Source organism: Equus caballus, chromosome 17 (genome assembly GCF_041296265.1).
Source record: "Equus caballus isolate H_3958 breed thoroughbred chromosome 17, TB-T2T, whole genome shotgun sequence".
Taxonomy (NCBI): Eukaryota; Metazoa; Chordata; class Mammalia; order Perissodactyla; family Equidae; genus Equus; species Equus caballus.
In genome coordinates, this window is record NC_091700.1 from 96,902,174 (window position 1) to 96,928,062 (window position 25,889).

A 25,889-nucleotide genomic window follows, 5' to 3' on the forward strand; every position below is an offset into this window, starting at 1 on the left:
ACTATATTAACTATATTAACATTGCAATACAGACTCCTATTCAGTAAAAAGGATAGGGGGAACTTTCATTTGTCTGGCCTGAGTTTAATGACATGTTAGTGAGAGGCACATGAGAAATCTTGGACAATGGGTACATGTTCATGCCATGCCCTTGGAGAAAAGGTGCAAACCATGCCTGATAAATTTTATGGAGCTCATTAAAGAATGTGGAGCAATGGTGGCAATTTATGTAACCAATTTTTTAAGAGCAAAAGCACATCTATCATTGTATTTTGGGGTTTTTTTTTTTTTGGAGGAAGACTAGCCCTGAGTTAACATCTGCTGTCAGTCCTCCTCTTTTTGCTGAGGAAGATTGGCCCTGAGCTAACATTCATACCCAGCTTCCTCTATTTCATATGTGGGACACCTGCCACAGCGTGGCTTGATAAGCAGTGTGTACGTCTGCACCCGGGATTTGAACTGTGAACCCCAGGCCGCTGAAGTGGAATGTGTGAACTTAACCACTATGCCACCATTGGCTGGCCCCTCTGTTACTGTACTTAAGCTGGGATGGGCAAAGGGTGCTCAGGATGCTCAGAGGTGCTTGATGGAGGACATGTGAAGCTGAAAGACGTATCATAGCCATAATTAATATACTCCATCCATTAATGTCTTCAGATTATATTTTTTGTTATAAAACACTTTCTGGAAAGAGAAAAACTAACCAGAAGCCATTAGCCCCAGCCTTTATTAGAACATCATAGTATGAGAACAGCTCTCAGATGAGTTTCTGTGGAGAGCAAGGTGCCTAAAGATTTAATAGGATAGTTTGGGGCAGGTCAGCCTGAGTTCATAGAAGAGTTTGCCATTTCGACTCTCTGAAGGCAGGGGGCACTTCTGTTGTGTTAGAAACAAGACAGGCTATGGGGCAGCCAGCTCAGAGGTATGCATGGTTCAGCAGCCATGGATTGGATATTTAGGGTTTAGAAAGAGGGGTGGGCAGAAGTGTTTGGGACTAAGGTCTTGTAAGGATCTGTTGAATATTTTTAGACCATCAGGGTTTCTCACAACATATTTCATGTATTTGTCTTAAAAATTAATTCCAGTTTCTTACATGATTCTGCAGGGTTATATCTAATGTAAACTTTTCTGGTCTGTTTCTCGACTAAGATAGAAATGAAATTTTGATCAGCTTTCTGTGTTAACCTATACATGATGTTATATTTGTTCTTTTCACTCACAGGCTGGAGCCAATGTCCTTCTGCAGGATGTCAATGGAAATATCCCATTGGACTATGCCGTAGAAGGGACGGAATCGAGCTCTATCCTATTGGCCTATCTGGATGAAAATGGTGGGCTGATGCTTTGAAAAACCATGGAAAGATAGATGAAAAGATACAGTGGTAGAATGATAAGTGTATATACATTTTTAGGTGTGCTTACATGATTTTAGAGTGGTGCAGTTTCCCTAGATTGTGTCAAATAAGGATAGGTCTATACAGCATTTCATTGCTCCTACTGCAATGCATCTTGGATCTAGTCAATGCAGTTTTGCAAGCCAGCAGAAATCTAGAGGCCAACAATGAAGGAACATTTTAACAAGCATCTAAAGTCCATAATTAGTGGGACTGTCTTTGTAATTATAATCTATTCTCCACTGGGATGGGAAGGGAAGTGAACCAGCACAATTGAATTTTGAGTTAATGAGAGCAAGGTCATCTGAAGTGTATTCTCTTAGGAGCAGATGGTCCTCGGAACAATTACACGCAGGTAAGTGAAGGCTTAAGTCAGGGGCAGTTTGCACAGCATCCCAGCATCCACTCGTAGTGACACTTGGAAAAACAAACGTTGTTAGAAGAAAGCCCCACTATCACGATGCTAGCCTGCAAAGATGCGGCTGAGCCCCCAAATGTGTTCACTGACGAAGAACGTTTAATTGCACAGTCTCAGCATATAATTTCATGAGTAAGTTCAGCATCAGCAAAGTGGGAGGTACTTGAAAGCTTGAGCCTGATATCATATTAAACTAAAGAAATGGCCCCTTCTTTTTTTCTTTCTCTTTTTTAAGTATAAATAACAACAAAGAAATTCCAATCCCTTTGAGTATGATCTTCTGTCAGAGAAAGGTTAAGAATTTTAAGAGCCACGCTGTGCTTCTGACTCTATCCTTCTCGCCTCTAAGAAAGCCCCACATCTGCCTCTTTGTTCGCTCTGCTTTTTGCCTTCTCCAGATCGCTTGTATCAAAGGATGGGGTGGCTTGGAATAATAATAATTAGTACTTAGCAGCCATGAATTCTTAAAATATAGTCTCATTAATTCTGAAAGCAAGGTAGATACTATTATCTTCATTACAGAAAATGTGAGCAGAGCTGTGCCACTGAAGGTCACACTTAAGGCTTGGGTGACAGAGCGGCATGGGATGCAGGCTGTGTGGTGTAGCCATTGGTTCCCTCGGCATCTCCCTCCCTCCTTGTTCTCGCACCTACATGAGAGATGGCATGGTTTCTTCACGTCTTGTCCATTGTGACTTGTTGAAGACAGATTCTATTACTTCTAAAATGAACGATGCTCAAAGTTATGCACATTCCACTCTTGAGAAGTTTATTATTTGGACCTCTGCAAAATCGGACTTGGCAGTGCCCAATTCTGCATTGGAATGAAGGACTTGGCTGTGTTTTATTTAGCTGTGCCAGTTCCATAGGATTGCTTCCTGCTCTTCTGATCGTCCTGAATTTCTAATAGGCACAGTAATAAACATTTCTCTTTGGAAACTAAAATAAGTATATTTATTTGCAAAAGAATCAACGTTACTTATAAACCTTCCAACTCATTAAAGGATTTTGTTCGATAAGAAATGTTAGTATTTGCAGAAGCAGGATTATCTGTCTTATGTAAAGAAAAATCCGTGCAATCCTTTGAGAGTTTGATTTCAAAAATGATTAAGGGAAGGGGGCTGGCCCCGTGGCCGAGTGGTTAAGTTCGCGCGCTCCGCTGCAAGCGGCCCAGTGTTTCGTTGGTTCGAATCCTGGGCGTGGACATGACACTGCTCGTCAGACCATGCTGAGGCAGCGTCCCACATGCCACAACTAGAAGGACCCACAACGAAGAATATGCAACTATGTACTGGGGGGCTTTGGGGAGAAAAAGGAAAAAATAAAAAAATCTTTAAAAAAAAATGATTAAGGGAAAAAAAGGAGAGGAAGTTACTGACTCTGAATAGTTAGGAGAAAATCTGTCACAACAATGGCTGTCACAATCAGTTTGTAAAATACATGTTTACTGGAACAAATTCAATTTAATATCTCTTAAATTTTTAATTCTGTTTTCCATTTGTCACTGCTGTCGCACTGGCTTCTGCCTTCCCATCCGTCTTGCCCCTCCCTCACCTCATTCACAATCTGGTTCCATTTCTGCCAGTGTCCCTCCTACTTATCTGTCTCAGCTGCCATAATTCCAGTAAATACTGTCTAATACGATTTATTCTCTGGTCCCTTTGTTGGTGCACATTTAGAGTTATCTGTTCTGACAGTGTGGGCTGATGTCCTTAGAAATTTCCAATATTCTGAGATGAGATTTTTATGATTATTTGGTGCCCGGTGTTTCAGCACTGCATTCTTATAACCAGGTGGTTGCAATATTTGAATTTGTGCTCCGCATCATACAGTTTCAAATCAGAGTACTTATCGTGCTGTCACATCAGGACACATGTGGCAGGAGGCAGGTGAGGTCGTGAGCAAGTTGATTACATGGAAAATTGCTGGTCACAAGTTCTAATTGTACTGTCACTGCTGACGTACACTGTACACCCGGGCACAGCAATTAACCTCAGCTCACCGCCTCAGCTTCCTGGGCTGGAAAACGAGATAGCCATGGAGGCTGATCGAGCATTTGATGCATATTAAATCTCCAGTGCTAGGCAAACCAGATGGCATTCAAGGAAAGCAATTGATTGTAAAATGAACCAGCAAAGAAAGAAAGCACTGCTGGGAGAGCTCGAGGTGGTCCAGGACAGATGCTCGCCATGGGAAAAATACCTATATAATTTTTTTCAAGTCCTTGAAAAATAAATAAAACAAAAGTTTTTACTTTGCTCTACATACATCATCACCCACTGCCCTTTCTCCTTCCTTTTAAATTCATCCTTTCAGGAAAAGCAGCTCATGTTTATTCTCTTGAATTCCTAATCTCCCCCACTCAGCCCACTGAAGTTCAGCTTCTGCCCCTGTGGATCCATGGCAATGTCCCTACAATGACTGCCATTGCCCTCCTTGGTACTCTACTCAGCCATCACTTCCATCCTCCTATATCCTCATGTCCTGTGACATTGGATAACCTTGATCACACTCTCCTATGAAATCTCTCTTACCTGCAATGATATTTCCATAGTTTTCTTCCCTTCTCTTTGAGCTTCTGCTTAGTTTGCTTTGTATGCACCACTTGGACGTCCAGACGCCGTGGATTCCAAATGTGGGTGGTTCCTAGGGCTTTGTCTCTGAGTATCTTCTATCATTCCACACTGTTCCTAGCTTATCTCACCCTCTTCCTTGCATTGTTACCATCTGCCTGTTCCCAAGAGTATTCCTGTAGCTTGGATATCATTCAAGACCTTCAGCCTAGTACATGCAATTTTATTAAGTATCTTGACTTGGCTATCAGACAATTTGAAATAACACGTCCAATATGGAACTTATTGTTGTCCTTTCATACTCTGTCTATATTCCATTTTACCGTTACAGCCAGGAATCCAAGAATCTGAACGTCACTTTTCTTCTAAATCTCTCACATCGAGTTGTCACCAAATCTTGCAGATTCTACTTCCTTTACATCTGTCTAATACGTACACCTCCCTTGCCAATCTTCCTGTTACTGGCTTAGTTAAAACCCTGGTCTTTCTGTTTTGAACCAGCCTTGGAAAGTGGTCTTTTTGCTCCAGTCTTAGCCCTCCCTATTCATTCTTCAGAGTACTCCAGGTTAATCAGTCCACAAATGTCCTTGTATCTTTCTTCTGCTTATTAAATGTCCACTCACAACACTATCCCTGCACTGACCTGATCAGAATCACCATTGTTAGGGTGACAGTGCATCCCAGTTTTCTTGGGGCAGTCCCACATTATGCCTGTGGTCAGGGTTGGGGAAAGGGATGGGGTAGAGGGTGACAACATCCTTTGGGCTTGAACATGTCTGTTTCTCTTTGCTAGACCAACTTTGTTGATTTGCCTGCTCAACTCTTTTTGCTTCCTTCAAGTGTTGGATCCCTTGGGAAGCTTACTATGGAGACAAAAATTGGGGTTAGATTCAACTCTAGGGGTTTAGGGAATCTTATGCTAAGATCATGGGATGGGTCATATCATAGTCAGCATCATGATAAAATTATCTATAATTGAGGCATACAGTACCCTCAATACGAAATGGATCATGGAGAAAAGGAAAAGTTGAATTGTTAAAAAAAACAGTATTGTCTTATGAGGGACAGATAAGGAAAGTTCAGATAGGTTTGAGAGTGACTCAAGGTGTTAATGTAGTTTCAGTTTTGTATGAGCTTCTATTGATATTATCAAATGTAATCAGATAGCAGTAATTAATATCACATGGAATAACTTGTGAATTTGAGGTAAATGATTTTATTTCTTACTTCCTAAATTTGAAGAAATTACCAAATTCCTGTCAAAATAATAAATCTAAGCAGGACTTACATCAATTTTTTTTTTTTTCAGAAAAGAGTCTGGAAATGAAACCTAGTTTCTTTGAAAGAAGAGAGGATTGGCCCATTATCCATTATGAAATAGACTTCTTATGGGCTATAGCTGTGTTTGCCAGGAGGAGCTTAAGAAATTTTTTGACCAAAAAGAGAGGGAATTTCCATTCTATTGTATTACCAGAAATAAACTTGTTCTTTTTTCCTGAACATATAACAAAAATCTAAGAATCACATTTGGTATCATATTTGATTTAAAATTAATTTTTAAGACAATGTCATAGTATTCTCCTCTGATATCTTCACAACAGTGACCAGAAATAGATTGTTTTCCCATAATGTGTTGTACTTAAATGAGTCTGAAATAAGTGATAGCTAACCTCTCTGTCTTAATTTCTCTTTTATCTTTGAGCCAAATCTTTTGTTTTCTTTTTTTTGAAGAAGAAGATTAGCCCTGAGCTAACATCTGCTGCCAATCCTCCTCTTTTTGCTGAGGAAGATTGGCCCTGAGCTAAGCTCCGTGGCCATCTTCCTCTACTTTATATGTGGGACATCTGCCACAATATGGCTTGACAAGCAGTGTATAGGTCCCCACCTGGGATCCAAACTGGCAAACCCCAGACCACCCGCTGAAGTGGAACGTGCAAACTTAACCACTGCGCCACCAGGTTGGCCCTGAACCCAATCTTTTTTTATCACTCAATTTTAATTACAGTTTAAATAATTATCTAAAAGATATATACCACTTCAGTAAACTTTGCAACATTATAAAAGTTAAAATAATGTAGCCTTGGAGTAGGGTAACCATCAGATCCTTCTGCTGCTTCAATGTGCAAAATTGAACACTGGCATCTGAGAAATAATATTTTCCCAAATTAACTCACATGTCAAATTCCATTATCCTAAAAATGAGAATAGAGTGACAGTTTTAGTTGGTTCTTAACAAACCTCAGATGTGCCTGTAAGGGAAATGTGTCAGTTCTTCTGAAATGGGGCACGATGGCTCAGAAGCAGAGGTATGGTTAATGGGTTCCTCTTTCATTTCTCTGCTAAATGGGTTGGCTTTGAACAGAGTGTTTGAACAAGGTACCTTATTCAAATATTGCGTTTTGCTTTATTTTGTTTGGTTTCTCTCTGCCTCCTTATAACAGAGAAAATCTCCCTAAATGAATAGCATGTAATCCCTATACCAGAAGGCTGACTAATAATGACAGCTCACTGTTACTGAGTGCTTACTGCAAGCTAAATACTATTTGTTTTCTTTATGTGTTTTAACTCATTCTCCTCACAACTAGTGAAACAAGAAGTTTCAGCCCCATTTTGCAAATGGAGAAACTGAGGCAGAGGAAAAGTTGCCTGCCCTCATTGGCACAAATAGTTTAAATGCAAGACACAGCACTAAAACCCAGGCAGGCTGACTCCTGAGCGCCTGTGCTCTGTGTCCATCCAGACTCAGACAACAGGCTATGCAGTAAGGCAGACCTGGTGGGCTCTAAGGGGAAAATGATAGCACAGAGGCAACGTGCTAATATGGTCTCTGCCGTGTAGACAGATCTTATAAATATTACCTATAGCTTTGCTCCATTGGGATGTATGTTGTTATCTGAGTGATTGAGGATACAGAAGACCAGACATGTTGAATAGCTTTCCCAAAGTCACCCTGGGGAAGTCAGTCACAGACTCAGCACGGCCAGGAGGATCCCTCCAGCATCTGTGCTCGAGTCCACTGTGCCCTGCTCTCTCTCCATGTTTGCAGCAAGGACTCAATCAGACAAGAGATAGAAAGTGCTCAGAATAGTGGCTGGTTCATAGCAAATACTTGCTGAGAGGGAGATGTCATCATCATCATCATTATTACTTTCACTTGGAATAAGATGGATTATTTCCCCTTTGTAAATGCCTATTTTGTCCTGGAACCAATGCTAGGAACAGGGATCCATAAATGCAGAGATATAAGCTACCATGGAATTAGATTAGTTTGTCCAAACTAAGAGGTTGACATTGGTACAATACCATTAACTAAACTACAGACTTTATTTAGATTTTTCCACTAAAGTCCTTTTTCTATCCCAGGATACTACATTGCTTTTAGGAGCAACTATTTTGGCCAGAAAATCATAGAGAACAAAAACTATATCTTTATGACTCACCTTAATTCAATTCAAGTACTCAAAGGTACTGGGGCAGTGTGTATTAATTATTTATACGAAAACCGATATCCATTGAGAGCCTGGCATATATAAAGCATTGTATCCCATCTTTGGGCTATAGTAAGAGGAAATTATTCAAGACCATACTCTAGCTGAAAATAGGATGGATGCCAGGACAAATAATTATAGACGCTTTGAGAATTCAAAGTGGGAGAGGGACTTCAAAGAAGAACATGTTGAAAGAATGTAAGATAAAACTAAGTTTTGACCCCTAGTTGCTGAGAAGCATCTCTACATTCTGTTTGAAAAGCTCCTTTTCCCCTAGGAGTGGATCTGACCTCACTGCGCCAGATGAAACTTCAGAGGCCAATGAGCATGTTAACCGACGTCAAACACTTCTTATCGTGTGGAGGAAATGTTAACGAGAAAAATGATGAAGGAGTGACTCTGGTAAGTGAACATTCCTGACTCAGAAATATTGCTTAAATAGAGAATTTAAATTGATTTCTAAACTATGGAATTGGATATAGTTAACTTTTAAGTAATGTATTTTTTCCTGATAATAAAAGTAATGCATATTCATTGTAGAAATTTTGGAAAACACATAAATATGCAAAGAGGAAAATGCAAATCACTTATGCCACCACCCAGAGAAAACAATGTTTAGATGTTGATATATTTTCTTCAAGCCTGCCTTCTATGTGTGTTTTCCTACAGATTTATAAATTTTTAATGCATTTCTTTGTCAATGTGATTGTTGAGATGGAACTTGTAGGAGAATGTTTTCATTTTAATTTTAAGCAAAACAAACTGTGAGTTACTCTGGTAAATGAATTTCTAAATTCAAGCAAACGTCATTACTTTTTTTATTGCTATCAGGCACAGCTGCAGTAAATTAAAAACAGAACAATTAAATTTGGATTAATTTTAATATAAGCACAATGTCTAATCATCTAAATAAGAACATTTGGCCCTATCGACCCATAAAATTTACTTGGACTAGGCGTGCTGAGGTTAAAATTAATATGGTGGACATAAATGGAAAAAACAGGGAAAAACAAAAAAGAGAGTAAACAAGGGCAGCGGACGAGAAGATGAAGCTATGAAGCACGCGGCGCACAGAAGGGGCTGGAGGCAGTGATTCGGTTTCTGCCACGGGAAAGCTATGGCGTGAGGCTGAACACAGTAGATGGAGGAAGTGACTGAACTCAATGCATGAGAGTTTTGTGAGATCTGACAAATTTTTTGATGTATTAAATGTCGATTGTGTGCCTTGAGACCTCTAGATGGAATTCTCTTCTTAGATGTTGCTTTCAGCCTTTGGAATATAAGTTTCAGGAGACTATCAAAAATCTAACTCTAAGCTATAAGAAAAGAAAACAAGGAATGTTTAGAGTTTATTGAAAAATAACACATTCAAATGTTAAAACATTCTAATTAACTTATCGAGGAAATATGTATTGACCACATCCTGTGAACAGAATAATAATGAACAAAAACCACAAAAGTCCTTTTGTCATGGTCTCCCATTTCATTGGGGAAGGCACATAATATACAATATAAATGAGCTAAGTATATAGCATGTTAATGATAAATGCAAAGGAGAAAATAATAAAGCTAGACAGGGACGTGCTGAGCATTTTGTCGACATTTTGGATAGGCCAACAGGTAAGATGTCACTGACAAGGAGAGTTTTGAGTAATGACCTGAAGGAAGTCTGCACACACTGCAGGTGTGAAGGAGGAGCATTCCAGGCTGGACAGTGATAGGAGCAGAGGCCCTGAGGCGGGAGTGGGTATAGTGTGATTAAGAAACAGCAAGGATGCCAGCGTGGCTGAGCCGAGTAAAGGATAGGAGAGAAGTAAGAGGTACCGAGATTAGATCACACAAGGTCTTGTGGGCCTGTGTGAGGACTGTGGCAGTTACTCTGAGTGAGATGGGAACACACTGGAGAGTTCTGAAGAGAGGCGGGACACGGATCCTACTTTCATTGTAAAAGGATCTCTCGCTCTGACTGCTGCGTTAAGGATGAGCTGTAAGAGGGCAAGACTGCAGCCAAGACTTCAGTCAGGAGACTGTTCCTGTGATCCAGGCAAGCGGTGCTGTGGCTCAGGAAGAGGCAGTAGAAGTTGAGGTGGTGAGAAGTGGCTGATTTCACTCTATCTTAACAGAAGATCCATTGGGTTTTCCTGATGGAAATGTGGTGTGAGAGAAAGAAAAGACTTCAGGATGACTCCAAGTATATTGAGCTTGAACAACTGGAGTGATGGAGTTGGCATCCAATGGGATAGAGAAAGCTGAGGACGAAGGGAGCTTAGAGCAGGGAGGAGCAGGACCAGTTTTGGAAAGGTGAGGTTAGAAGTGCCTCTTAGCCATTGCCACAGAGATGTTGAGTTTGTGGCTGGATGTTGAGTCTGGAATTCAGGAGATGTCTAGACTGGAGAAACAATTTTGGGAACATTAGCATGTACGTGATACTGGAAGTCTTGTCCCTGGATGGAATCATGAATTTGACACAGAAGGAAAGAGGATTTGGGACTGAGCCATGGAGCCTAGGAAAGGAGGAAGATCCAGAAAGGAGATGAGAAGGAGGAACTCCTGAGGTAGGAGGAAAACTAAGAAAATGAGACGTCCCCAGAGCCAAGTGAAGGAAGTGTGACAATGAGGAGGAAATCATAGAGTCTCTGGCACTGCTGAGAGGCCAAGTAAACGGAGATGGCAGTTGGCTATTGGACTTAATAATGTGGAGGTCGTTGGTCTGCCCATCTAGGACAGTTTCAGTGGAGTGGTGGGGTCAAAATCTGGATTGGAGTGAGCTATTTAATTAATAGTTCATTTAATGTATGTAATGCACTAATGCCTAACACATGGGAGAAAGCCAGCAGAGTCTTTGTTTCTTCGTTTGGCAGAAGATATTATAACTTTATTTTTTTGTTTAGTTTTGTTTTTGTTTTACTTTTTTTTCCCCAAGTAATTTTGTTGAGATCCTAATGGTTTATAACATTGTGTAATTGGGGGTATACATTATTATTTATCAATTTCTGAATACACTTCATCATGCTCACCCCCAGTAGTCTAATTTTTGTTAAATGAAAACAGCATACATGCTTCAATCACTGCTAAATACAAGGACCTACATACTTCAGAAGAGAAGCTCTTGAAAGAATCAATACACAGCAATAAATTGCTCTCATTTTCAGCCATCTTCAATTTTGCATTACTTGTGAGTTTTTTTTACTGAATAGAGAACATAAATATTGCAAATAATTGCTCTATAATAACTACATCTTGTGTTGATCATCTCTGAGCGTCTTACAAGGAAAGTAACAGTAAGCAGGAGAGTAGGAAGTCGTCCCTGGAAGATCACAGCATTTCGCAAGAGACTGTTCAGCTGGACTCTCATGTCTGCGTCGGTCAGTCCATTGTGTTAATGACTGCCATCCCTGGAGCTGTCTCTCTGTAGGGTGCATGTCTAGTGTATGTTCCTGTTTATTGTTATGACAACAATAAGAAGACACTTTTGTCCACAAGCTGATTTTTATATCTCCAGTCGGAATGTCATCTGTGGTTCAAAATTGGGCATAATTTCCCTTACTGTTGAATTGTATGCACACAAGAGATGAAACTATCAACAAAAAGCTCAATAGGAATAAACTTCTAGTAAGATGGTCTTTATGTTACTTTTTCTTCCTTTCTTAGAATATTCGATCAAATAACCAAACATAACATAGGTCTTTTAAAAAGGTCACTTAGTTTACATTAATATTCTTCTTAAATTAAAACAAAAGCCTCAGAAAAGGATACAATTCCAAAAAAAGTCATGTTACCAAGCATGTGAAAATTAGTTCTTAAGTTTGAGTATATATAAAAAAATACTCTTTGAAAATACTACTGTTATAACCAGCATATATATTCTGGAGGTGCTGGTTCTTTACTGTTTTGTCACAGGATTTGATATATCACATTTGGCCTTAAGGCGTATTTACTTGGTTTGTTGGAAAAGAATTATTCATGAGATGCAAATATCACGCAATTTTATTTTTGTCCCCCTTTTGTATTTCAGTGGTAGTGGTTCAATCCTTACTTCTGGATGAAGCCTCAGCCAGTGCTGTTAGATTTCTGGTCATTTTTAGGGAATAAAGCTCTTTGGTTACTTTATGTAATGATACATAGCCTCACTTTAGAGATTAGAATCTCTGGACCCATGTAAAAATGAAAACTCCTGGCTTGCATGAAGTTAGGGCTCACTATCTTCTTGCTGTACTCCACTTTAGCCATCTACCATCTGATGTAATCATGGATTCCTTGTCAGAATAATGGGTTTTTGGTTTTTGGGGTTTTTTTGTTTTTTTTTTTTTTGCTGAGGAAGACTGGTCCTGAGCTAACATCCATGCCTGCCTCCCTCTATTTTATATGTTGGACGCCTGCCACAGCATGGCTTAATAAGTGGTGCATAGGTCCGCACCCAGGATCCAAACCAGCGAACCTCAGGCCGCTGAAGTGGAACACGTGAACTTAATGGCTGCACCACCAGTTGGCTCCCAGAATAATGTTTTTAATGTACTAAAAAATGGTGCCCAAATTACAAGTAAACCCAATTATGTTGAAACACAGTAACCATAATATTAAAATTAAATTGTGATCTTTAACGCATGTGCTTCTTTATTAACATACTAACAGATCTAATAATTACCATGACTTAAGAATAGAGTTGAACATGAGTAATATTCTGAGATATCTGCTACAACAGAAACATCATATGAAAATATTAGGATTTCTTTAATATCACGAGTGTGCTGCCTATGTTCATCACTGAAGAATTTGCTAAATTTCAGTTGGGGCTAGAAAAATATAAAACTAACCATTTTCTCACCCAAGTTTGCAAACCCTGTGAATTCTATGCACAGATCCTGCGGGGACCGGTGGGCCCAGGTGGTAAACCCTCATTTCAGTTAAATCTTGAACCTACTCCCGGGTAGCCCAGTGTCAGATCAGGAAGTCCATGGAAGGGAGGGTGCACACGGTCAACCATTGCCACTCCTGCCTCTTTCTTCCTCTTCGCTGTTGCTGGAGTTGAAGGAGGGGAAGAGCGGAGGAGACAGATGGGCAAGAGGAGACGCAATGACAGCAGGAAGGTTCAACCTGACCTTTCTTGAGATGATATATCATGCTCTCTGGGCAAGAAATTGACTCCTTCTCCTGCGAGGATGAGGGGGTTCTTAAGACACCACCTCCCAAGCCCCTCACTGGGACTCTGCAGCCGGCACCAGATCTGGGCGGATGCAGCCCATCACGATGGTCCTTGACACCTGCCTCAACTCTGGGAAATCCGCTGATACTCCCGCCTCTCTCTGCTGAGCCGTGCTGGCTCCCTCAGGCAGCCCTCTGACAGAGAAGCAGAAATGAACACAGCTTGCCTGCGGAAAAACTTCCATGTATATTTTTTCCCCTGCAAACTCATAAGTGTGCATATAGATCTGAATGTATCAATAACGCCCCTTCATTGCACACCAAAGCAGAGAGCCAGCCCGTCTCTTGCCCTTCACTTTTACTAGGCAGGGATCAAAAACAGTCATGGTATCTCCGCCAAGCTGCCAAGGACACATAACTCCTCTAGAGGGTCGCTGAAGCCAGTCTCTCTTGACTTGAAAGCAGGAAGGAACTCAGGTCCCTCCCTCCACCACACACACACCGTGGGAGGAGGAAGTGGACTCCTACCACACTGGCAGTTCTCTGCAAAAATTGTCCAACATTTTCATTCTCATTTTATCTCCAGTTGAAACCTATAATGCTCTCAGTTTTGAGGTAGAGGGCAAAAGTCATCTAAGCAGTTTTTGGACGACTATTTTCAAATTTCCGTATATGGTCTCACTTTGAGATATGATATGTATCTATATATAGTCTTCATCCTTGGGTCAAAACTGAGATAGGAAAAATCCTCTGTTAGCATTCTCCTACAAATATAGATTAAGGGAGATCTGAAATTAGTGGTTAAAAATCTGCATTAATCCTTATACGTATTTGAATTGCTATGCCTCAAGAGTGATTTTCATTTACTCCTGACACAGTTTTCATCAAAAGATGGCATTAGCCTCAGAGTGATCTTCCAGCCTTAGACTCGTGGGGTCACAGACCTTAAATAAGATCAAATCCAATGGGGGTGTATTTTAAATTTTACACGCAGATTTTTTTTTAAAATGAGATGCACAAATACAAGAGTGAGTAAGAGACTTAATAATTAGCACCTATTCTCTACGTTACATAGAAGAAAGGACTTAAGCCTAACTGACAAAGGCCCTTCTAATAGAAAAATAAGAGGAGAAAAGACAAGGGGAAATATTCATGTCATTGACTACCACGGAAATTAAAACTGACATTTATGCGTCAAACAGTGAGCAAAATTAGGAGGCAGATAATAAACCAGGAGTAATATTTGCAACAGGTATTTAAAAGTGTTAATATCTTTAAAATATGCAGTGTTCATAGAAATTAATAAAAAAGGATGACCATCTCTCAATAAAAACATTTAAAAAATAATAATCAGAGTCAATTCACAAAAGAAAAAATACAACTAGCCTATAAATATGTAAAAGGAGGCATTGTTGGAATTAAATACGTGGGAATTATTTGCAATCATTTTAGAAATAAATAATAGTGAGGACAAGAAAAGCTAAAGTTCTATGCAAATGAGTTCTCTCACATACTATTGGATGGAGTGTGAATGGGTACAAACATTCTCCTTCAGGACCTAATGGTTAAGCTCAGCGTGCTCAACTACGGCAGCCAGGGTTCAGTTCCTCGGCATGGACCTACACCACTCATCCATGGCCATGCTGTGGTGGTGACCCACATGCAACATAGAGGAAGATGGGCAAAGGATGTTAGCTCAGGGCAAATCTTCCTCAAACAAAAAGAGGAAGATTGGCAACAGATGTTGGCTCAGGGCAAATCTTCCTCAGAAAAGGAAAAAAAAAAGCCAAAAAAATCCATAAATTTATGGGATGAATGCAGGGTTTGTTAGGAGTATTAATACTGCAGCATTATACTCTAGCCTGCCCAACTCGGATGTCCACTCTCCTTTGCTACTTCAAAATGTCAGTGCTGGAGATCAGAACTGGTTTCAGACCACAATGGCCATGTGTCCCTGGACCAATTACTTAAATTATCTAAGCCACAATTTTCCCAACCGCAAAATCAGGACAATGATAACTGTACCACAGGTTGTACAGAATAGATGAAATAATTTATAATTGTGCATCATGTTTGTGGAACCACTCTAATGTCCTGTCCTACATGGTAACTAGATGGGCGATTTCCAACTCATGATAATTTTCCATGAGAACCGTGCTTTCAAATAGCTGCTGCTAGTTCTGTACAGAAACAACCACCACCTCTGTGTTTCTCATAAGACCCTGTGCAATAGCAGGAGAGGAGAATTCTGAGACACCACAGTGATAAACACTGTTCCATTTTGGCACCTGATGTCTTCCAGCCATGGTCAGGGCAAGGTAGGAGTATACATTCCACTTCAAAAGCAGACTTTTTTAAATTTTTTAACTCTAAGGCTAATTTTAGTGATGAGAAACTGTACTCCATGGGGTCTAGTGACTTGCTTATGGATTCAGAAGTTGATCGCTGATAGAATGAAGGTAAGGGCTCTAAGCTCCTGATATTTTGTTATGATGATTTTAACAAATTCCAGTACATTGTGATGAGGTGGAAGTACTCAAAGGTAGGGTTTTTGTTTTGAAATTACCTAGGATTAAATTGCCCGCCTCCATAGATATCACTGGTAGCTCATGTTTGGATAGCTTTTCTACTAAGTGAGTCAAGAATGTTTTCCTTCTAGTCTTTTCCTTAGGAGCAGGGCATAAGATGACTGACTGGGAGTTGGGCTAAACCCAATTTTTGCTGCACAGAAAGCAAATCTACTCATTAAGGGGCTGATCCTATGACCTTGACATCATTAGTATCAGGTGTTAATCAACCGATGGACCCATTCTTAATGTAGTTTTAGACTAGAAGTGAAATTCTGAGATCCAGATGTTAGTGCATATGGCACAGAGTAACCTGCCAATCATTGACTGATCATTTAATAATGTTGAACAAATTTAGAAGCAGGTGAAAGATTAGTTGTCTAGGAGAACAAGTATTTAAAATTACATTTCTCTAAAATCCCTGTGGATATATTATTCTTCGGACTGTTCACTAGAATATTAATGATGAATTCTGTATGTAACAAATTATAAGAAGATTGATATGAAACGATCTCTTAATCTCTATGCCTTAAATTAGGTGAATATATTTGTTGGTCTAGTATAGTTGAAAGTACAAGAAATATACATATAAGTGTCACTGTAGATTGAAGACGTAATTAAGTATAGAGGTAGAAAAGCAAATGTTTTTGCTAAATTATATCAAAATCTAGATATTTAATAAGGCTTTTGACTTTATTGTAATTTTGTCTTTCTGATAAAAATGGAAGAGACCTACAAAATTCCATGCTACAAAACCTAGAAGTCATGTTTTACTACTTTTAAATTAGTTTTTCTTTTTCTTTTCCTTATAGTTCCCTCTTCTTAATTATTATGATTACAAATTCAATCATGCAGTTACTTAATAAACTAATTTAAATTGGATGTGATGATAGTTTACTCACGAATAAAAGCTGCTGCCTTAGAAACAGGAATTCCCCCATCTGAAAAATTCTCCAAATGCTGGTCTCGTCTTTCTAGTTCCTGAGGCCTCATTTCTAGATCTCAGATTGCAGTAAGAAACTAAACCGAGAGAATGTTAAAATGACGGCTACGTAAGGGGGCACTAGAGAGGGAAATAGAAATTACATGAAAAAGTGCAGATTGTCAAAGTCAGAAGGAAAATAATAAAAAACTAACCCATAAGCCTTTTTCAAAGAATCATGACATCCACTTGTACCAAATAAATAAAATTACATATATCTTCTCTTTTTTTAAAGGTCTCTATATTTTAGATCGAATACTTTATAAAATAGCTCTCTTTAAGCTATTGAATAAACTGTATTGGCGTCACTGCTCTTTTTAAGGTAAGTAACAAAATCTCTCTTTGTTGCAGTTGCATATGGCGTGTGCAAGTGGCTACAAGGAGGTGGTATCTCTTCTCCTGGAACATGGTGGAGATCTCAACATAGTAGATAATCAGTACTGGACCCCACTCCATTTGGCAGCAAAGTATGGCCAGGTAAAATGATGTCCTGAATTATGTTTAAAAAATCACTTTATAATCAATGTATCATTTCATATTTAGTTTTATTTTTATTTAAAATCATGCACTAATCATATGTAATTTGACTTTTAACACATCACTTTACTAAACAAATACTTTTATGGTTAAAAAAACATTTAGAAGGACACATAATAATCTACATCCCTGAGGATTCTGTATATTGTAATCAAAATCAGTGGAGAAATAATCGAAACTTGTAAACATTCTTTATAGAATGGACTTAATACTATTTTCTTAATGTTATATAGCCTTATAAGCTTACAATTGCTTGAGTCTGCAATAATTCTGTTGTTTTCTACAATTAGCAGGTGTAAAGCAAAATTAAATTTTAGTTTTCTCTATAAATTACGTTTCATTTTAATGAATGAAGGATGGGTAGCAGAGTTCTTCCTCTGAATTGATTTTTGACTATAGCTAATACATCTTGAGTTACTATTGTACAAGTTAATTTCTTGTGAGGTACCATTATATTGTGAAGAAGAAGTAAACTCCAACTTATTTTTAAATTATTTGTATGGGTGAATGTGATTGAATAATGTTCATAATAACTCACTGATATTAAAATCAACTTATAAAATTTGTATAATGTTTTGTGTTAGAGAATTCTTAGTAGTAATAGTGTGAAAAATAACTCAGTTTTCCATATATATGGATATTGCAGCTAAACTTGTTGATTTCCAAACATTAGTTTGGGGTAAGAAGCACATTCATTGAATTTATAGTAAGTTAAATTCTTTAAATACCAACTGGTATGCAAAATATCTATCATAAAATTTGAGTAGTGTCATTGTTGAAAGAATTGAAAGTGTTTGCATTTCAAGTATTTTAGAAAAAACACATTGCTTAGGGAAGATCTTTCAAACTAGTAAGAACATTGTTTGCTTTGACAATATTTCTTTAGAAAAAGATTAATTCAATAATTTTTTTTTTGAGGAAGATTAGCCCTGAGCTAACTACTGCCAATCCTCCTCTTTTTGCTGAGGAAGACTGGCCCTGAGCTCACATCCATGCCCATCTTCCTCTACTTTATATGTGGGACGCCTACCACAGCATGGTGTGCCAAGCAGTGCCACATCCACACCCGGGATCTGAACCAGTGAACCACAGGCCGCCAAAGCAGAACGTGCGCACTTAACCGCTGTGCCACCAGGCCGGCCCCTCAATAAATATTTTTAACAGGCTATTAACAACCCCCAAAATGTGCTTTTAGCAAGTGAGTGTGTGTAAGTAAATGGATGGATTAAGGGGATGAGGCTGCAGGTGGCTGAAGTCATTGGCCTCAGATATCCAGGGTCCCCAAGTCGCACTAGACTACTGGAGTATTGGGGGATAGATACCTCAGTACAACATCAATACATCAGTACTCCATTTCTGCCACAGCAGCATACTGGGATACACCAGGTGAGAAGTTTTGTCATTGGTAAAAAAAATAGAGAAGAGAACATGTAAGCAAGTACTGTTTCTTAGAATACAACGTGTTGGCATGTGCTGAAGAAATGGTAATCAGTGAATTATCAAAACGTGCCCATTATTGTCAGGAATTGCTTCTGGAAGGAGCTAAATCTGGAAGTGAGTGATAGCTTGGTAAAATGTAACAGAACACTACCCGAGCTTGAATGGATTAGGCTTTCATTTTACCTAATTTTTCACTTTTCCTGATTGGACTTTTAAATTTGGGGTCAGACGTCATTTCAAAGAGTAACAAATCGGTTCCCTTTACTCACTTTCAGAACATAGTGAATTCTAGGGGAATAGGACTAGATTTAACAACGTTGTTATAAAGATATGCCTTGGACTAAATATGTCATTATTTCTGTTACTAGACGTTTTAATGATTGTTATCAGAACCTAGTATGTGGGGTTTTTTTGTTTGGTTGCAGGTCCAATGAAATATTTGGTATGAGTTGGTATATTTTATTTGTTATTGGATTTTTCAGTTCTATCATTTCCATTTCTTCCTTTCTTATAACTTCTATGTCTTCGATGAGTTTTTCTATTTTTTCATTTGTTTCAAGAGCATTTGTAATTACTTGTTGAAGCGTTCTTATGATGGCTGCTTTAAAGTCATCCTCATAATTCTAGCATGATTCATCCTGCTGTTGATGTCGTTAATCATCATTTCTTGTTCAAGTTGTGATTTCCTGACCTTGGTATGATGGGTGATTTTTAACCCTATCTTGGGCATTTTGGCTATTATGTTGGAGAATCTTGGTCCTATACAAATCTTCTACTTTAGCAGGCAGTCACCCTGTTGAAGTTCAGCATCGCAGGTCCTTGTCTACTTGAGTGGGCTGTGGTTCCAATGGTAGTTTAATTTTCAGACTTTTGAGGTGTTATTTTGGTCTGCTTGGTTTGTCTGGTGCCCCTGGGCTTCCTACTGATTCCTTTTGGTGCCCCCAAATGGGTGGGAGGGGTTTCCCCAGGCTGGGATATCCCAAGTCTCTGGGTCAGGTAGGGGAATCTCCACGGGGACATAAAGTCTTTCAGGGCTGGAGCCTGTGGGTATGCTCCCTCCTGCAGGTGCCTCCTCCCAGCCATCCTTGTTTCTCATGGGGGAGGGGAATCTCAGGCTCAGTGGAAGAAGAGCACTTGCCCTGGCACTTAGTGTTAGCCGGTCATGGTGCTGGACTCACCTGATGCTGTCAAAGGGACATGGTTTGAATGGGGGAAGGATGCATCTACCTGGCCCCCTTCTGTTGCTGGGTTGGGCTGGGAAATACCAAGTCTGGGGGTGCCTTCTCCTATTGGATGGGAGGACGTAGGTTGCCCTGCACCTCTGCGACTCCTCCCTTCCAGGGATCCTGAGCCAGTTCACCTTCCTCCTTCCACTCTTCAGAGTTCTTCTTGAGGCGCTTATTATTTCCAGGCTTTATTGTAGGTAGCGAGGAGGACCAGAAGGAAACCAGTCTAAGTTCGTGTGTTTTAAAACAACTGCTTCTGTTGAAAAAAAAATGCTTATTTCTAAAAACCTTGTAAAGCTTGATAAAGAATGATGAAAAGAAGTTAATTTATGATTATTTCCACATGAAACCCACCTGTGGGGCAGAGTAGAAATGAAGATTGGTTTAAATAACTGTTCCATTATAAGGCATCTATTGCTGTCTTTGGTTCTGTGCGTTAAACATGCCTAAATGTAACCAGTTTTTTATCACTCATATTTTGCAGAAACATCTAGATGTTTCACTTCCAATTCCTGGGAGCTGTACTGATTAAGACAGAAAGAATTAGTGGTTATCAGAAATTTATCCCTTAGGCAGACAGATAAAGATACCGATCCTTTTGCAAGAAATGCACAGACACAGAAAGTATGCCTACCATTTCAGAGGCCAAGAGTTCTCTGTGAAAATAAGGAATGGACCTTTCAGGGATCCATAAGAAACCCTACTCTGCAGAAATGGAAACTTCTACCCAAGAAACTACTTTTTTAAAGTGCCTATAATTGAGGTTTATTATATGTTAAGTGTTAAAAGACAGGATCAGAGTCAGATTAAATTTGTGTCACAGAAAGACATGATTTATATAAACATGGCAAAAGATTGATGAATATATTAAACTAATAAAACAGATTGGCTAAATGGTGAAAAGGTTTGCAATTGGTTTTAATAAACACAGTTACATTTAACAATAAAAAGATAATTTAATGACTAACATATATGCCAAGCATGATGCCTGCCAAGCCTTGGCGACATAGGAACATAAGGCCAATGCAATTGCCTCTTCCTTCATAAAGCTTCCTGGAGATTCTCATCACACAAAAGTCAACAGCTAGAGGAATCGTTGACTGATAAGGCAGAGAGAACTAGTGGATATCCGTACTCTCACCCCATTACCTGTCACATTTGAAAAATTTCCCAAACTTTAGGTTTTCTAAATCTATGTTTGCAGCCTAGAGGATCATAGTCATGAACTTATATGGAAATATGATTCAAAAGTTGCATTTACTTTGCTAGATGCAGAGTAATTAAGATTGATATTTTTCTTACTACTTTTCCAGTGTAGCAGCTACATTTCTAACATTCATCATTTATTAATGGTGAATTAAACACTTTCCGATTGCTCCATTTTTTTTAAACCAGCTGCAAAATATTTGACCCCAACTCTTAAAAAACAATGTATTTTTTTAGGGTCCCCTATTCTTTCTGCTATTTCGCAGATACTCCCCCATACAAACACGCCTATATTTCATTCTGCTCAACTACGTGATGAAGCCAGCTTTGTTCTGAGGACTCCCATGTCCTCCTCGCTGGCTGGCTCTGAGCACAAGCTCTACCACTTGCTGGCGGTGTGAACATAACAAGCCTCAATAATTCCTCTCCCATAGAGTGTGGCCCCCAGGATCTTCAATCAATGAGAACCATCAACCTCTGTTGAAAGGAGGAATTTTACATAGAAGATTGTTGAGAATGATGAAGGTGACTGCATCAAACAAGCTGAACATCCCTGGGGATGTGTCCTGGGCAGTTGATACATTTGCTAGATTTGTACAGACAGATAACCAACACAAAATTTTCCAGAAATTATCATTTATAACATGCAAATGAGGCATATTTTAAAAATAATCTCACCTTTATCCTCTGCTTCTCTAGAAAATGACTAGCCATTAATTCAAGATTTTCTAAATCCTTATACATTTCAGTACCAAGGATAGAGTCTGAAGATCATATGTGTCTTTTCTATTTTGCTCCATTATACATACTTGAATGGGGTCTCCACCAGAACATAAGCTCCAGACACCAGGGTCTTGAGCTGCGTTCCCCACCGTGGTGTCCCAGTGTCCAGCAGGGTGACTGAAGGAATTCAATGGGCAAATTGATGAACTGAGAACTAGAGGCAAAGCTCTAACACAGAGAGCTAGAGTGAGGATTTCCTGTTAGAATATATGACACCAAAATCTAAATATTCTTCCTGGATTCAGACTACAAGAACTACTAAGAGATCTATGTTAATAGAAAATTTTAAGTAAATTGTATCTCGATTATTTTGTCAATAAAATACCATATGAGGGGCTGGCCCAGTGGCACAGTGGTTGAGTTTCCATGTTCCGCTTCAGCTGCCCGGGGTTCTCCGGTTCAGATCACGGATGCAGATGTGGCACCACTTGGCAAGCCACGCTGTGGCAGCATCCCACATATAAAGTAGAGGAACATGGGCACAGATGTTAGCTCAGGGCAAGTCTTCCTTAGCAAAAAGAAGAGGATTGGCAGCAGATGTTAGCTCAGGGCTAATCTTCCTCACAAAAGAAAAAGAAAAGAAAATACCATATGATATCAAATTATTTTTTAAAAATTGTTCACTCATAAAAATACTATTTAATATTCATTTTGGAAATGATATTTTAGAAACAGGTTTTATTTGAATATCAGTTTGTATGCATGGGAGATTTATAACTCTAAAAACTTTTCTGTAAATAAATGTATCTCAGTTCAGAAAAAAAAGGGTTTAGAAATGCTAACATTTTAGACAGACTAATGGTATTTTCTGAGACATTCATATCAATTTCACTTTCCTATAAATATCTTACAAATATAAATACCTTTATGGAGAAGATAGTTCATCATTTATAGCAATATTTATTATTTATATTTATACTGGGATGGCGTATATGGTTTAAAACTTCATTTTAGAAATATATTAACTTTTCCAGTGAGAAAAAGAAGACTGTTCTCGTTTAAAAGTGGGAACTGAATCCTTTATGTGCGCAATAAATCTTTAGGTTTTACGATTCTTTTCTGAGTTGTACATAAAATAAAATTTGATGAATTGGACATAAAATTTGATTCTAGCCTTGTACGTATTTTTAATGTTTATAATGGGATTGGAGATACTACAACAAAAGATAGGAAAATAATTTTACAAATTCTAAAATCTAATATCCTCCCTTCAGAAGTGTTTTGTGTCATACAACCTGCATATCTTGATGTTCAAAGGAGTCGTTTGTGTTCTCAAATACATTTTTACCCAAGTAGATGAGAATTGAGACATAGTCAGAGTGTTTTTTTCCTTCAAATATTTCTTCTTTGCTTTGGAAAAGATATACACACTCTCTGGTTTTCCTCCCACCCTTCTGAGCATATGGGATTGATGAATCCATTGCTCTGCCCTAGCTTCCAGCTCTTCTCAGTGTTTGCATGCCCTTGGGGAGTCTCCAAGCCTGCAGTTTCGAATTCTCTACATGCTCACGACTCCCGAAGCCTTCTTCTGTTTCTCTCTGTGTTCCAGACCCATGAGGACCATTGCCCCGTGGGAAATCTCTATCAATCTGTCCTCAAACTCAACTTGTTTACAAAGGGAATTATCATCTTCTTTTCTCCAACCCCAAATTGTTATTCCTTCTCTGATTTATCATTTACTCATCACAAAATTGGGCATTATCCTCTTTTCTACCTCTCTCTCTTCTTTCATGTCTAATAAACCACCCAGCCCACAAACTTCTACCTACTAAATAGTTTTAAGCTATTTGAACTATAAGCATGATCAGTCAGTCTGTACAGCCTCACTGCCTCTACCCTCCTCCAGTGCATCAGCATGTCTAAGTCAAGATTAACCCCTCAGCCTCCTAACCCAGCCTCTTCTCCCCTCTGTTCTCAACAATTCACTTACAGTGATCTTTCCAAATGCAAACATCATCAAACTATTTCAACACAACATTCTTTCCAGTGCTGTTGATATGAAATGCCCACTCCATAACACAGTTTATGAGCACCATGTGCCTGGGCTTCTGCGTAATTCTCCAGCTTTATTTCCCCTGCCTCCCCCCCACCAGGCTGGAGGATATATCTGTACTGAGCTTCTTTCAATTTCTGGAATATGCCACTGTGTACATCCTTTTCATGTTCTTTGCTTTTCCTGAAATTGGTAAGTGGTTAAATCTCACTTACCTTGCAGGACCACACTGAGATGTCACTTCGCCAGCTGTCTACTCTAACTTCCTGGGTTTGGATGTGATGGCTCTGCTCACACACCCTGCATAACACCCTCTATCTCCCACATTACATCGCTTATCACAACATGTTGGAATTGTCTCTTCATTTGTCCGTATCACCCTCTAGTCTGTGAGAACTCAGGGCAGGTACAGCATCTACTTCTTTACCAGTACAGGGCTTGACACAGAGTACTCAGTTACCATTTATTAACAGTCGAATCAAGAGATGTCCTAGTTTAGCAGATGCTGGTCTTTCTCAATGCATCACTGAATCAATGTGTGAAGAGCAAGTGAGTGAGCACACACCTGGACACTGGTTCGTCAGTGGGAGAAATCCTCACAGAGATATCCAGGAGACAACTTGGGCACGTGCAAGGTTTTGGGTAGAGCTGGAAATAGAGATCTGTGACAGATTACTCAAAAAAATCGTGCACGATGGAAAAGGAGTTCAAGCAAGAGCGAAGTGCAGTGAGCAACACCATATTTAACAGTATAAGACTTGTTCCTTTGGAGGAGTCTGCGGAGGAATGGACGTAGGAGAATGAGGCTGCTGCAGGGAAGTGAAGGAGGCATGTTTCCGGAAAGAGAGCGGACAATTGTGCAGAGTACTGGTGGGGTTAGAAAGCATGTATGTTGAGGGGTGAAGGCAGAACTACTTGTTTGATGAGGAATCATAGTCGAATCACAAATAGAGTTAATGTTAACAATTTCTTACATGTTTTTATATTTTAGATCTGAAATCCTTCAGGTAGTTCTGAGTTAGAGACATTTGCTCATTACAATGTAGAGTATGTCCCAATGAGCATGGGATATACAAATTCTGAATTCCCACAGACCTTTAATGTTATAATTTCCCTTTATTAATTTAAGTGAAAGTTAACGAACGGGGAATTCAACTATCTCCAAAAACTCATGGCTATTTTTTCACTTTTTAGAGAGATAATTTACATGACCACCAAGGAATTAATATCGTTAAATTTAACCAAACCGAAATAAAACTATCCAAAGAATGAATAAACTATGTATTCAGCAACTTATGTGAATTTAAATTTCAGTTTAAATATATTAGCATGTAGAGTCTCCTTTAACGGGCACACACACACACACACACACACACAGATATGCACAGAAAGTCACCTTAACTTCTGATAGCTTTGGCAATTATAAAGTTCTTTTGATAATGGAGATGAATTCTCACTGGGCTACACACACTACCTATTTGCATTTGAAGTAATTTACCTAAAGATCTTTTGTGAGGTTAAAACAAATGTTCTAGAGTAGAGTCATTGAAATGAGCACCGGCCAGCTCAGCTGATCTCTGTGGTGTGCTTCACTGATTTCTAATTGGAAATGCACGGGAAATACAAACTTAACAAAAAGAAAGGAATTCCCCGAGTGAGAGAAGCTTCCTCATTCTGCACATGAATGTTTATTTTTACAAGCGGGAAATAAAATAGAATTACTTTTATTGCTAAAGCTTTTCATGTAAGAAGCATTTTGCTTTTATGACCTAAATGCTTTCTGCAGTTACAGTTGTAGCTGTGGAGAGAGGGGTCTGTTGACTGATTGCACAAGTTTCTCTTTGGAATTCCGCAAAGACTGAATTGAACTCAGAAATGCAAAGGAATTGGTAGATTTCCTGAAAGTCTGACGTTTTTGAAAAGCTATAAATGCTTTTAGGTTTACTGCTGTTCTTTCAAATTTGTGAAAAACAAAGTCAAGCTTGCCTAATTTTTGGTTTTCCTTTTTTTTTCCTGCTTTTCTCCTTTCCTTACTCCTTTTCCTTCCTTCAGCCCTCCCTCCCGCTCTCCATTATTCTTTTCCTTCTTCCCTTCCTCCCTCCATCCATTTCTTCCTTCTCTATGGTTTAAAAGCAAGCAA

At 39.0% G+C, this 25,889-nt stretch overlaps 1 protein-coding gene across 4 annotated transcripts in view; it reads left to right on the forward strand.

Annotated features, from left to right (window-relative positions):
* The window catches only part of MYO16 (myosin XVI), a 598,386-nt gene that overhangs the window by 229,252 nt on the left and 343,245 nt on the right, over positions 1–25,889 (forward strand). For all 4 annotated transcript variants that reach the window (XM_023621818.2, XM_023621819.2, XM_023621821.2 and 1 more), the window contains exons 5-7: positions 1,223–1,331; positions 8,151–8,275; positions 16,916–17,041. In XM_023621818.2, the coding sequence (XP_023477586.1) occupies positions 1,223–1,331; positions 8,151–8,275; positions 16,916–17,041 (360 nt within the window). The remainder of the gene's footprint in view (positions 1–1,222; positions 1,332–8,150; positions 8,276–16,915; positions 17,042–25,889) is intronic.